The sequence below is a fragment of the Belonocnema kinseyi genome, chromosome 4 (genome assembly GCF_010883055.1).
Source record: "Belonocnema kinseyi isolate 2016_QV_RU_SX_M_011 chromosome 4, B_treatae_v1, whole genome shotgun sequence".
NCBI lineage: Eukaryota > Metazoa > Arthropoda > Insecta > Hymenoptera > Cynipidae > Belonocnema > Belonocnema kinseyi.
The window spans coordinates 90,732,343-90,746,105 of NC_046660.1; the positions used below are offsets into that span (position 1 = coordinate 90,732,343).

Genomic DNA, 13,763 nt, shown 5'->3' on the forward strand with positions numbered 1-13,763 from the left:
TCCTGTGCTAATAGGGGAATCCGTAGAGGACGATGGTGGTGTTAAAATCTCATCTGGTATTTGAGCAAGAAAGACGAAATTTCCTTCCAGTGAGCAGGTCTGCCTTAAATTTCCAGAAATTGTCAGTAATTCATCAATTTTATAGTAATTTTTGATTTCTTCGAAAAAGCTATCGATACCTTAAATTTCTGGACATTTTCGATAATTTATAAATTTTTTGAATATTTTCCAAATTTCTGATATACAAAAATTTCCTGCAACCTTAACTAACTTTATTATAAATTTCCAAAGTTTCCGGAAAAGATGTGTTTATTATTTTTTAAATTATTTGCATTTGCATGATTAGACGCAGCCATAAAGCAACCACATACCAAGTTCCATATTGAATTTCATCTCTCATCGACAACGGGTCTACTGCTTGTTTCGCTGCTGCCACCTAAGATTAGTTATAAATCACCAGAGCTGTTAATGAAAATTCAATACTTTTGTTAAAAATGTGTCTTTTTGGTTTGAAAATTCACTGAGGTTCAAGTTCATGTTGCAAAACTAATCGTAGATGGTAGCACCGAGCTGAGTATTAGACCCTCTTCGATAAGAAACGAAATTCAATATGGTAAATAAAATTTAAATATGTGTGACGTGCGCCGAAGAAAGGGGCTTACTCTAAAAAAATCGAAATCAAAGTTTTTACACATTTTGACAGTTTTTGAGCTGCTCTTTTTAATTAAACAATCGGGAAAAAAACCAAGCGTAATTATTGCTAATAATTGAGTTGTTAGGTACCCGAGTAAAAAGGCTTTGGCTCGAGATTCCGTGAAACATCATCCACCACTCACTATCTCATGTACACGCCTCATCTATACCCCGCCCGTGAGCCGCGTCTCCGAACTATCTTTTTCCGTGAGAATGCAGTGGTAAGTGGAGAGGGGAGATTTCGTGAGTCTTCCCTCTCTCCTACATTCCGGTCCATCGGGTCGACTTCAACCGGTCGCCCTGAAAAATCTCACTTTTCAGAATAAGCCCCCTTTCTTCGACGCACGTCATATATGTTTAGTTATTATATACGAGGGTACTGTATACTCTTACTGGAAATTGCATATAAAATTGGATATATAGTACATATAGTAGACTATGGTAATCCTAACCACACTTCACAAGTGAGAGCCAGAAAGGATTTATAAACATTTTACGAGTGATATATGATAAATATTGGTAACAAGTTTGTAAAATGTATTTTGTGATTTTTACAAGGTGTAAATGGCACTTTATACTTATTTACCAAATTTCTTTTATTAAAATTCGTCTCTCATTGGAAGACGGTCTAGTACTCGGCTCGGTGCTGCTACCTACGATTAGTTTTGAATCATGCACCTCATGGTTGAGGATTCAATCTTTTGCTTGAAAATTTAACTACTTGTTTAAAAGTTGAAATACTTTGTTAAAGGTTAATATTTTGGTTGAAGATTAATCTTTTTTTTTTAATTAGTCGTTTTTGGTGAAAAAGCAATTTTTGAGCTGACAATGAAGCTATCCTATTTTAAGGACATGTGATACTTACAGTTTCCCCGGCTTTTTTTCCACAAATGAAAATTTTTAAAAACTGAATTCGGAGATGCTATAAAATATCATAATGGACGTCCCCATACTCTTTTTTGAGGGATAATAACAAAAAACTTTATAGTGCTAAATAAAAATTGTATGCATATGCATTATTTTGAGGTTACGTCGTTTTTCATCTCTTCCTTTCCGATAATCTGGAAATTATTTATGAAATAAACTTTTTTGATTGCCTGCAAACAAGGTTAGTTCCGGGAGATTAGTTACTATGTCTATTTGTAAGTCCAAAGTTTTCGGCCAAAAATATTGTGTAGTTTGGAAGTAACGCTTGGGTGAATTGTAACAAACATAACCTCGAAATATACACGCACGTTGTTAGCAATATCAAAAATTTTTTGATGAAAAAACACAAAAAAAGTGTGTAGGGGCGTCCTTTAGCATGTTCGTTATCATTTCCCAAATTTTTAAGACAAAATATTTATTATTCTAGAAAAAAAGCCGGGGGAACCTAAAACTGGTAAAAGCGACAATTTTCTAAGTATCACATGCCCTTAAATTAAAATTGTATCCGGTTGCCGACGCATGCAAGTGCGAAAAGGTTGGAAGTGAAATCCAAGATGTCTGCTCGCCGAGGGCCAAATATATCAATTGCGTGAGACAAAACTTGATTTTTTTTATTATTCGGAAAAAAATGAGTTTTCATCATAAGTATATTTGGATATTATTTTTTGTTTCTCTAAGCCTATTTAATTAAATAATTAAATAATTTGTTTTTCAAAAATTGTTTTATCATTTAATTAAATAGCTTTTAAAAAATATAAAAAATTGTGTCCAAATACACTTCTGATGGAAAATAATTCTTAAGATCTAAATTATATTAAAATGTAAGGTTCTACCTATACAATTGGTATTGTTGATTGCCCCTCGACTTACAGCCATCTTTTAGCTAACGTAACATTGTTAAATACCTTTTTGGGAGCACTGCTGCGTTGCAGGGCTGGTCAGTTAAGCATAAATTTTTTACACGGGGTAAAATACGTATTTGCGCTGCCCCCCCCCCCCCCATAACAATCATCAGGTGTATTATATGTAATTACGTTATGTAAGATACTGTAATACACGTATTAAATCCCTCTAAACCTTTGCATTTTGAGATTCCAACATCAATTATCTATGTAAATTACGGAATTACCTTACGTGATTTACCTAAGGTGTATTACGTGTCGAATCTGTTGAACCCTGTTAAAAAGGTACCACAGAAATTTCAGGATATAATTTTGAATGGTAAAAAATGCAAAATAAAATCTTTAATTGTTATTGCGACAAAACACTTATATCGCAAATATTAAAAAATGTCGAATTATATACAATATTAACATATTAAAATCGTGAAAATATAGAATATATTTATCAATTCGTTTTTTTGGCACATCAAACCCGGAACCTCTTTCAAATCAAACTACCGCCACTTGAAATAAAAGATGGCGGAGCATTCACAACACGCCCTATATAATGTACAGACCTTGGTTTTTTATCCACGGTCACTTGGGTGATCGTCTTGAACAGTTCGTGGTAGTTTGTGGTTTTTCTCTTCTCTTTCTCCACGAAGGTGTGTACCACTGTTTCTCGGAGCACCCAGGATATTCAAAATTAATTAAAGTTAGACATTCAAGTTTTTAATTATAAAATTAATTTCGGTTATTTTGCTTTGACAGCGGCAGACTAGTTGGGAAGACAACATGTTCGATAAATTATTTGAATCGTCAAAAATGACACCCTTCAGCTCGTCCCAGGCTGCAGCTAACCAGGGACTTGTCAAAAATCGAGTTATCGCTGCGGCTTCCACAGAATCAGGTGGTAAGTACGAATAAATTTCCATAAAAAGTGACACACCTAGCGGCAAATTTGGTTATGCATCTTGGATTTCAATTTTCAAGCTTTTCCCTATTTTAAAAAAATATTAATTTATTCAGGAGTCGTGATTAAATCCGAATTTATTAGAGGTATGAACGTGTAAGGTTTCATTCGATTAAGAAATTCTATATATGCAGTTATGTAATCAGAAATATGCGGAAAATTCTACACCGGAAATGTCAAAGCGCACGCTCTGCCTTCCAAAAAATATGATTGTGGAGAATTCAATTTATTTAGATTTATGACTGTATTTGTCCTCCAGATCTTTCAGTTTGGCAAAAGTAAATCTAGTTTGGGTATCGGCAAAGTAAAATCCAAAATTTATTCTATTATTTCAAAGATATTAAGGTCAGAAGAACAACTATGTAAAAAGAATTGCATAATTGGCAGCCATCTTGATAGAATGCGACGGGCCAAGTCAAATCTCCGATTTCCTCTTTTTAAAATATGAGCACTGTCTTCTTTTGGTTCTGAAATGTGGTATATTTCGTCATTTTTTTACCCAACTTGTCAAAGATTTAAATACTTCAAATAGAGTACGCTTTAAGCTTCGAAGGTCGTGATTCGAAACCTTGAACTTCGTAGCTAGCCCCGTGATCTCGGAACAATTTTGGGTAAAAATAACTCATTAGTCCCTTTATAATGAAGGTGAAAGAACTAGAGTTGGAATCTAATGCATGACGCCGTTACTTAACTAGGACAAGGTCGCGTTCCTTGTCGAATTTTGAACTTACGCCAAATTAAATAAAGTACACGGTCACTCCTGTCGATCTGCTAATCATTGTCAACAATGCGATTCGATGACTAGTATTATTTCATTTCTGAGGGGCAAAAATCACTGTTTACTTTTCTGCACGAAATTTTGATCGGATTTGTTAGTTCCTTAATCAAAAGTTAGTCATTTCGTTTTTTACCTAGTTTGTATTATAGTATTTGCAATTGAGAAATTAAATGGTAAATGCAGTTTTGAATCATTACAAAAATGTGAATTATTTATAAAGAATCAAATAATGAAAATGTTTTGTTTTTGTTATAATTCGAATTATAAGTTTTATTGAGCGTAATCTAAACATATTTTTAAATGTAGGGAGGCCACTTGACAAGGAATCTTTGGAGACTGGGGAATGACTTAATTTATTTTTTAACCGGGAATTTTACAGATTTTCAGAAGAGAAAGCTATCCAAACATTAAAATACTGCACATTTCACATTACACGATGTAATGCTGCAATTTAGAATGTGTTTTATGCTAATCAACTACAAATTAATTAATGATTTTCAAAACTTATAACTGCACTTCGAGTGTTCAAAATGGAGCAACAATTGATTTTATGAGACGATTCTGAATCTGTTCAAAATTTAACCATTTAAATATTTTGTCGTGGAAAAATGAACTATTTTAATAAGAAAGCGTTAGAAGTGAAAATAATTTCAACATCTGAGTGAAACGTTATAAACTATTTTCAATTGTTAAATAAATAAAAAATAGTACATTCATAATAAACCGCTTTTATTTTATTGAAATTATTTAATTAAAAAAAATATAACAATTTCGTAATATTTAGCAATATTTGACTGTTCGATTAAAATGAGCAATTATAAATCATATATTCAAACTAAAATTTTTCAAATATGAACAAATTGATCACTAAAATTTCAGCGTATTAGATTTAAACTTTGAGCGTTATATTTCTAAATGCTCCTTTATAAAAATTTGCAATTTGTAAATTAAAGTCTTGAATTACGATATGTAAATATAAAATGAACAGTTATTAATTTTAAACGGTTTGTATTAAAATAAATCAACTTAAAAGGATTTATGTATACAAAATCCGTCTGAATTTCATAATTATCATTTTAAAAGACAGGGAAGAAATTTTGGTATTTAATTTATTTTTCGAATTGGAAGAGGAACATTTTTACATTTTTATTGAGCATTGAGCAACTTTGGTATTTTTAACGGTTTATTGATTTTGAAAGGAGCAAATTTTAGTTTTTAAATTTTCTTGAATTGTGAAAGGGACATTTTATGTTTTGCCAATTTTTATCCAGTTGGAAAGTAGGAAATTTTATTTTTCAATATTTTATGAATTGAAAGAATTTTTTAAACATTTATATAGAGTTGAAAGGGAGGAAAGTTTGGTTTTCAATTTTTTTTTCGAAATGAATACACTGTCGGTACCGGTAATAAAAAAATTGTTTTTTCAGAAAGCATATTTCTAGCAAGGTAGCGGCAGATCGCGCATATTCATGGAATTCGTGGAATTAATGGAATTCAAGGAATTCCTAAAATTCAAGGAATTCATGCAATTCAATGAATTCATGGCATTCAAGAAATTCATGCAGTTTAAGGAACGTAGTGGCTAGCCTGCCGGCGCCGGCTACATTGTTAGTTTCCGGCGCCGGCTACATTGTTAGTTTCCGACGCCGGCAATATTGCATGTTGCCGGCTTTTTTTCCTTTTTTTTTACATTTTTTTTTTGTTAAATCGTATACTAATGTATGTTGATGGGCTGATTGCAACCCTGGACTTTAAAGCACATGAAAATATAATTTTCAGTGTTAAAACTTTAAAAAATTACGTTTTTATTAACGAAGTTTATTTACACTATCTGCACCGGCAAAATGCATATGTCAATCATACGAAAGGTACTTTTACACATTTTAGAGTGAGGCTATGGAATGGCGGAGTTATTTTGAAAGTTTTTGGCTTTCGACGCGTTTAACGAAACGTTCTATGTATAAATCACACTTTATCGTCGATTTTTGAATCAAGAATTACTATTGACGTCTTGTGGGGGCGAAAATGCAACCCTGAGTCTAGTGGCAGAAATAATGTAAGGCCGCACCCCTACCCCTTTTCCAATACCGCGTGGGGGCGGGTAGGCACCCCTGTGACTGGTCACAGAAATAATGTAAGGCCGCACCTCTACCCCTTTTCCAACGCCACGTGGTACGGGAAGGCCCCCTAGTGACTGATTAAAGAAATAATTTAAGGTCGCACCCCTACCCCTTTTGCAACGCCATGTGGGGGCGGGCAGCACCCCTGTGACTGGTCGCAGAAATAATGTAAGGTCGCACCCCTACCCCTTTTCCAACGTCACTTAGGGGCGGGAAGGCACCCCTGTGACTGGTCACAGAAATAATTTAAGGTCGCACTCCGACCTCTTTTCCAACGCCACGTAAGGGCGGAAAGGCATCCTAATGACTGGTCAAAGAAATAATTTAAGCTTGCATGTAGACTCCACCTTTAAGGAATTCACAGAATTCGTGGTATTCACGGAATCCAAAGGAATTCATGGAATTCAAATTTTTATAACTTTTCTTCAACATCTCATGGGGAGGGGGACTGGAAGGCACCCCTGTGTCTTGTGATATAAATAATTTTGATAAAAATACTTACTCTTATCCAGCAACTTGTTGTCGGAATAGAAGGCACCTCTGTTACTGGTCAAAGAAATAAAATTTTTCCAAGGCTTGAGTCTGGAAAACAAACTAGCAAGATAGCCGATATTGAGGATCGAACAGTAGCAGTAAACACATTTGGGGAAAAATAATTTTTAATATCTTCTTTGCGCACTCTAGGCTATATCCTTAAAATATGCTTGTTAAAAAAACCGGTAAAAAAAAATTGTCGGTACCGGTAATTTTTTTTACCGTTATCGACATTTTTTCCCCCTGTACCGGCTTTGTATACACAACCTTTTTTTCTGAACTGACATAGGCCCTTTTTTGTTTTTATAGCTTTTATTAAGTTTGTAGAAATAACATCTGGGTTAATTTTTTCATAATTTAGAATAGGCCATTTTTTAAACATTTTTATTGGGTTGAAGGGATAAATTTAAAAAAATCTAAATTGGAAAAGGGAATTTTTTTAATTTTTTACATTTTTATTAAGTTGGAAAGAAGGACATTTGGTTTTTAAATATTTTAAGAATCGATAGAATATATATTTTTTAATTTACATCTTAAATTTAGTTGTAAGGGAGCAAATTTTAGTTATATTTTTTTTCTGAATTGGAAGAGGGAAATTTGTTCAATGTTTGGTATTATGAGTTAAAAGGGAGATTTAGTTTTAATTCGAAACATTAAAAAATTATAGCGTGGATTTATATCTTTGTAACCAGAAAATTTTAAATTGTTTAATTGATAAAAATTTACAATTTTTCAGTTTACTAGCAGTTGATAAAAAAAATTAAGACTTTCACTTAGAGTGATTTAATTTGAGGTTCAAGTTTTATTGCTTTAAATAAAATAATTCTGTTTTAAGATTCCGAATTTATTAATTTCAATGACCGTGAACAATTTTTGCGGACCGGGACAAAACCAGGAATTGCTCCTCGATTTAAACGGCCACTCTATAAACGACTAGCCATGTATGTCTCACATTTTGTAAAGATGGCCATAGGTCGTTCGTTGCATATCTATTATATTAGAAAAAGGTTATGACTAATCTACCAAAAATTAATTTATTTCTATTCAACAGACAGTTGTGTGTTCGGATCAAACCACTACTTTGCACTATGTGGTCTTGGTGGTATTCTGTCTTGCGGTCTCACCCACACCATGGTGACACCCCTGGATTTAGTCAAATGCCGTATTCAGGTGAATCCTGAAAAGTACAAGTCTGTCTTCACAGGATTCAGGGTGAGTTTCACTATTAACCATAAATTAAATCATTCTTCAAGGAACATTGGGTTAATTTTATAAATGCTTAACAGACCACATTCGCGGAAGATGGAGCCAAGGGATTGGCGAGGGGTTGGGCCCCAACCTTCTTTGGTTATTCTATCCAAGGAATGTTCAAATTCGGTCTCTATGAAGTCTTCAAAGTATACTACGCAGATCTTGCTGGAGAAGAGTTGTCGTACGAATACAGGACTAGCCTCTACCTCGTTTCGTCTGCCTCTGCAGAATTCTTCGCAGATATTGGTCTGGCTCCTTTCGAAGCCGCTAAGGTACAAAACCCGAAAATCCTATCCCGAATTATTTTGGCTCTTCCAAAAAATGGTTCCGATCGAAGACTCCGTCCACCTTCCTAATTCCTCGTCCTTTGTACCACTTCCTTTGTAAGTTGCATCAAATACCTTCATTTACACTTGAAAGCAGCGTGTTGTTGATCGAACGCGTTCACCTTGTTCTTCCAGGTCAGAATACAAACCATGCCTGGTTATGCCAACACCCTGCGCGAGGCCTTCCCGAAGATGCACGCCGACGAGGGTTTGGGTGGTTTCTACAAAGGTCTGGTCCCCTTGTGGCTCCGACAAATCCCTTACACGATGATGAAGTTCGCCTGCTTCGAGCGCACGGTTGAACTCCTTTACAAACACGTCGTACCCAAACCACGACTAGAGTGCACCAAAGGCGAACAACTCATTGTCACCTTCGCTGCTGGATACATCGCTGGTGTCTTCTGTGCTGTCGTCTCGCATCCTGCTGACTCTGTAAGACTTTAAAACAATTTAGGAAATGCATTTTAATGATTTAATGTAAACAGTGCCGCATTTAGGTCTCAGGGTTGTTCCTATAAATTTGCCGATCTCTTTTAATTTTTATTTCTATAGGTCTCGGACACTGATTTATCATAATTGTCCGCTAATTTTAAAAATTCTTTGCTAATCGGCTAAAATATATTTTGAACGAAATAAGATGAATTCGCAACAAAAAAATGAATTGAACAAAAAAAAGACGAATTTGCCACAAAATAGTTTGAGATTCATTTCTAACCATACAGTTCAATTTTTAACCGAAAACGATGAATTCTCAACAAAATACATACGTTTTTTACCAAATAGTTGAATTTTCAACCAAAAACATTAGGTTTCTGCCAAAAAGATGAATTTTGTAACAAAATGCGTTACATTTTTTACCAAATAGTTGAATTTTGAACCTAGAAGATAAATTTTCTACCAAAAAGACGAATTTTCAACTAAATAGTCTAATTCTTATCGGATTGATTAATTTTTAGTTTATATTTCGATATTTCTAAAAAAATGTTAACTAAACAGATACATTTTTAAATACAAATATCAATTTTCATTAAAAAATGAAGTAGTTAATTTTTCATGTGAGTGGATTTTGAATGAAAAAGACGAATTTCCGACAAAGCCTTTTAATCTCAAACAAAAAATTTAGTCTTCAACCCAATAGTTCAAGTTAAAAAAAGAAAAAAATTAACTTTCAGCAAAAATCGCAATAGTTGATATATCAACGAAAACTGATTTTAATTCAAAATAAAATATTGTTGAATTTAGCCAAAACAAAAAACGAATTTTCGACGAAAAAAACTTTAATGTTGAACTAAAATTGATTAATTTATAAACAAACCATTGCATTAAAAGCCAAAAAATTAATTTTTCACCTAAAAGCCGAATTTTCAGCAAAATACATAAATTTTTAACCAAATACTTCATTTTAGCATCAAATAATATTCTATAAAACAGTTGAATTTTCCAGAAAAATATTAATTTTTAAACGAAATAGATTAATTTTTAATCAGACAGTTGCATTTGCAAGAAAGTGCTACAGAAAGAGATGAATTGTCAAACCAAACAGATCAACTTCCCAACAAATATTTGAATTATACATTAAAAAAATGTTTTAACCAAGGAAGAAAAAAATCATTCAAATAGTTGAAGTTTGAAGCCAATGAGATAAAGTGCAATATAACTGTTGAATTTTTAACAAAATAATTCAATTTTAAACCAAATAACAAAATTTGTGTAACCACAAAAGATTAATTCCTAAACAAAAGTTCAATAGTAGATTTTTCAACAGAAAATAACGAGAAAAAGAGAAAAGACTATGAGTTCTAAAATAAAAAATAAAGTTTTGAAAAACATTGAAGTTAATTTTTAATACTTTTAAAATATTTGTTGAGAAAATTAGAAATTTTTCTTAAGAAACAAACTGAATTTTCATTTGCACACTTTTATTTCAGGCTACACATGCATTTCATACTTGAAAATTTTAAACAGTCCCGCTTTTAATTACAACGCATTTAATCACTATTTCTTAACTTTTTGTTAAAAAATATTTTTGAACTTCTTTGCTGTAATAGTAGATATTTTAACTATGCAAGTATTTTGCATCTTAAATCAAAATAAGGTTAATTAAAACAAAAATTAAGAATTTGCAATAAAGTAGTTGAACCCTCCAGCAAAACAGATTAATTTTCAACCGAACCGTTCCATTTTTAACAAAAAATATGAGTTTTCTACAAAACATTCGAATTTTCAACAAAAGACTAATTTTTTACTAGAATAGACGAATTTTATAAAAAATAATTACTTTTTTAACCAAATATTTGCATTTGTAACCAAAAAATATGCATTTTCAACAAATCCTGGATTTAACAATGGATGTTCTATTAGTCTTAATTTTATTTGACTAATTTTTAATTTATATTTTCTTTGTTTCTAAAAAGTTTTAACTACATTTTTGAATTTTTAAACTAAAAAAATATCAATTTTCAACAGAAAATGGAGCAGTGAAAGTTTTATCAGAGACAATTAATTTTCAATAAAAAAGAACAATTATATAAAACAGTCTAGTTTTTTGACTAACTAGTTGAATTTTCTACCAAATTGTTGATAATGTTTAGGCCAGACGATTTTTCTACTAAACAGTTGAATTTTGGACCCGAAAATATGAATTCTCAACAAGAATTTTCAACAAAGTATTTAAATTTTACGTTGAAAAACTTAATTTCTAATCACAAAGAAAACAAATTTGCAAATAAAGTTATATTTCTTCAACCAAAGAAGTGAACTTTTAAGGTAGTACTTCTACTTTCAACCATTCTTGTTAATTAAAAATCATTTTAGTTGAAACCTTAACTTGTTTTTTAAAATTCAACTATTCCAGTCAAAGATTAATCATTTAATTTGAAAATTCATTAGTATGGTTAATAGATTGATCTTTTCCAGTTTTGTTTTCATTCTTTTGATTTAAAATTAATCTATTCCAGTTGAAAACTCAATCGGTTTGGTTAAAAATTCATAATGTTGTTTGCAAATTTTGTACTGGTTTTTGAGTGGAAAATTATTTCTTAAACTGAAAATATAATTTCTGGTTACAAATTGATCTTTTACGGTTGAAAATTCAAATATTTGGTAAAGAATTCATGTCGTTTCTTAATAAAAAAATCATCTTTTTGGTAGTTGAAGGTTCACCATTTTAGTTAAAAATTCATCAGTTTAATGGAAAATTGATATTTTTTAGGTAAAAATTCAACTATTAAGTTAAAAAAATTATTTTTAGTTGTAAATTTTTATTTTCAAGGTGAAAATGCATAACTTAATTGAATTTGCACTAAATTTCAAGTATAAGATGATAAAATAAGAATTTGTTTGAATTATTTAATTAATCGGTGGTGTTAATATGTTTAAGAGTATCTTATAATTTGCCAAGCCTTTTGTAATTAAACATATTAATTTAATCGGTAGAGACTGGGAAAAAACATTATTTACAATAAACCCGTCAAATTTTATAATAAATATTCCGAGTCCTGAAATTTGTTTCCAGAATTTGAGTAGGCACTAGGGTGGCTCAAAAAATGAAATTTGAGAAATTTAAACGGGCACGTTGGCCAAATCGTTCTCTTAGGCAAATAAATTTAGCCACGTTTTTTCATTTGCAAAAAAAATATTTTTAGCCGTTGTTCTGGGGCTTCAAAGTTTGCTGATTTAAAATAAAGAAGTCCTAACACCAGCTACAGGTTCGACCCGGAGAGCAGTTATAGATTTATTGATTTATTATTACTCTGCCTTTCTACGTATTCTCAGTGATTGTATTTTGGGATCCAGCAAATACGGTGCACAATGAGAGGCCCGACCGAGTGTCAACTTTTTTTGCAATCGTCCACTACAGTCCCTTTAGCCGATGTTCAACTTAAATGTGTCAATTTTCATAAGCTTTTCTTACTCTTTTCTCAATTAAATAAAATGTTTCTTCAAAATATCAAGTTACACAAGTATATCCGAGGCTCACACTAAGCCTCCAAATACGGCCGTTTTATGCTATTTTTGATATGCCTAAAACTTTTGCAAAACATTTGTGAGATATAAAAATTCGGTAAATACAATATTCACTGATAAGAGATCAAGTATATAAAATTTCAAATAAATTGACTTATAATTTCCTGACCAAAATCGAAGAAGACAAAATTAGAAACATTTTACATGCTAAACTCCATAAGACATAAAAATGGCTAGAGCAACGGCTAAAAAAGTTTTTTTTGCAAATAAAAAAACATGGGTAAATGTATTTGTCTAAAAGAACGATTTGGTCAACGTTCCCGTTGAAATTTCTCAATTATTTCATTTTTTGGGCCACCCCATCGTCCCATCTAGACCCGTCTAATCCTGAATGAAAATGTCCCATTTCAGGTCGTTTCCAAGTTGAACCAGGAGAAGGGTGCGACAGCAGGCGACGTTTTGAGGAAGCTTGGATTCGGTGGCGTCTGGAAGGGTCTTGGACCCAGAATCATAATGATTGGTACGCTTACTGCAGCTCAATGGTTCATCTATGATGCAGTGAAGGTCTGGCTCCGTATGCCACGTCCACCACCACCAGAAATGCCCGAGGGTTTGAAGAAGAAGTATGGTTTAGCTTAAATCCTGCTGATTACTAATTGCTTTATCGGCTCCCAACTGAGTAAAGTTAGGAAAAAACTAGACGAATTTTTAAATGCCTTCCTGAAAAACGCCGTTGAATTTCATTTGAACACGATTCGATTTTCCCGTAAATGCTGTTACTGCCCACGAATCAGGAAGGTGTTGAAGAAAATACACCTGTGGCAGTTAGTTCTACGCGTACGATTCTATACTGTCTATCTAGAACTGTTCTAAACACGAGTACCGATATTAAGGAGTCTGCGATCTGCAGAAACCTGTCGCAATGTAAATATGATGATCGTGTCAATAAACGATCAGAGATTAAACCGACTGGTTTTGTTTTTATTCTACATTTAGGTAGTTTATTTCCCATTTACTAGATATCAGGCCTCACAGACTGGTTACTATATCCCCTATTGTACCCTATCTTCAGTCAAAGGAATTGAAATATTGTTCGTTATTTTTTCCAATCCTTTGCGAGTTCAAGAATTTTAGGAAATTTCAAAGGATTTGAAATATTTTAGGGTTTTTTAAACGAATATAAAGAAATTTTAAATTAATGTAAGTAATTGAATGGGATTTTAAAAGATTTGAATTTTTTCATTGAATTTGTAATTCGCCCTGAATTCTTCAAAATTCTATTCAATTCAATAGATTTTTTAAACGTTTCCGTTT

The 13,763-nt window shown here is 32.3% G+C and overlaps 1 protein-coding gene across 1 annotated transcript; it reads left to right on the forward strand.

Moving 5' to 3' along the window:
• Positions 1-3,036: 3,036 nt before the first annotated feature.
• Positions 3,037-13,418, forward strand: LOC117171170 (phosphate carrier protein, mitochondrial-like). The gene is made up of 6 exons (XM_033358232.1): positions 3,037-3,166; positions 3,273-3,414; positions 7,958-8,118; positions 8,193-8,429; positions 8,619-8,915; positions 12,861-13,418. The coding sequence occupies exons 2-6, from the start codon at positions 3,297-3,299 to the stop codon at positions 13,086-13,088; spliced, it is 1,041 nt and encodes a 346-aa protein (XP_033214123.1). The 5' UTR covers positions 3,037-3,166; positions 3,273-3,296; the 3' UTR covers positions 13,089-13,418.
• Positions 13,419-13,763: the final 345 nt, after the last annotated feature.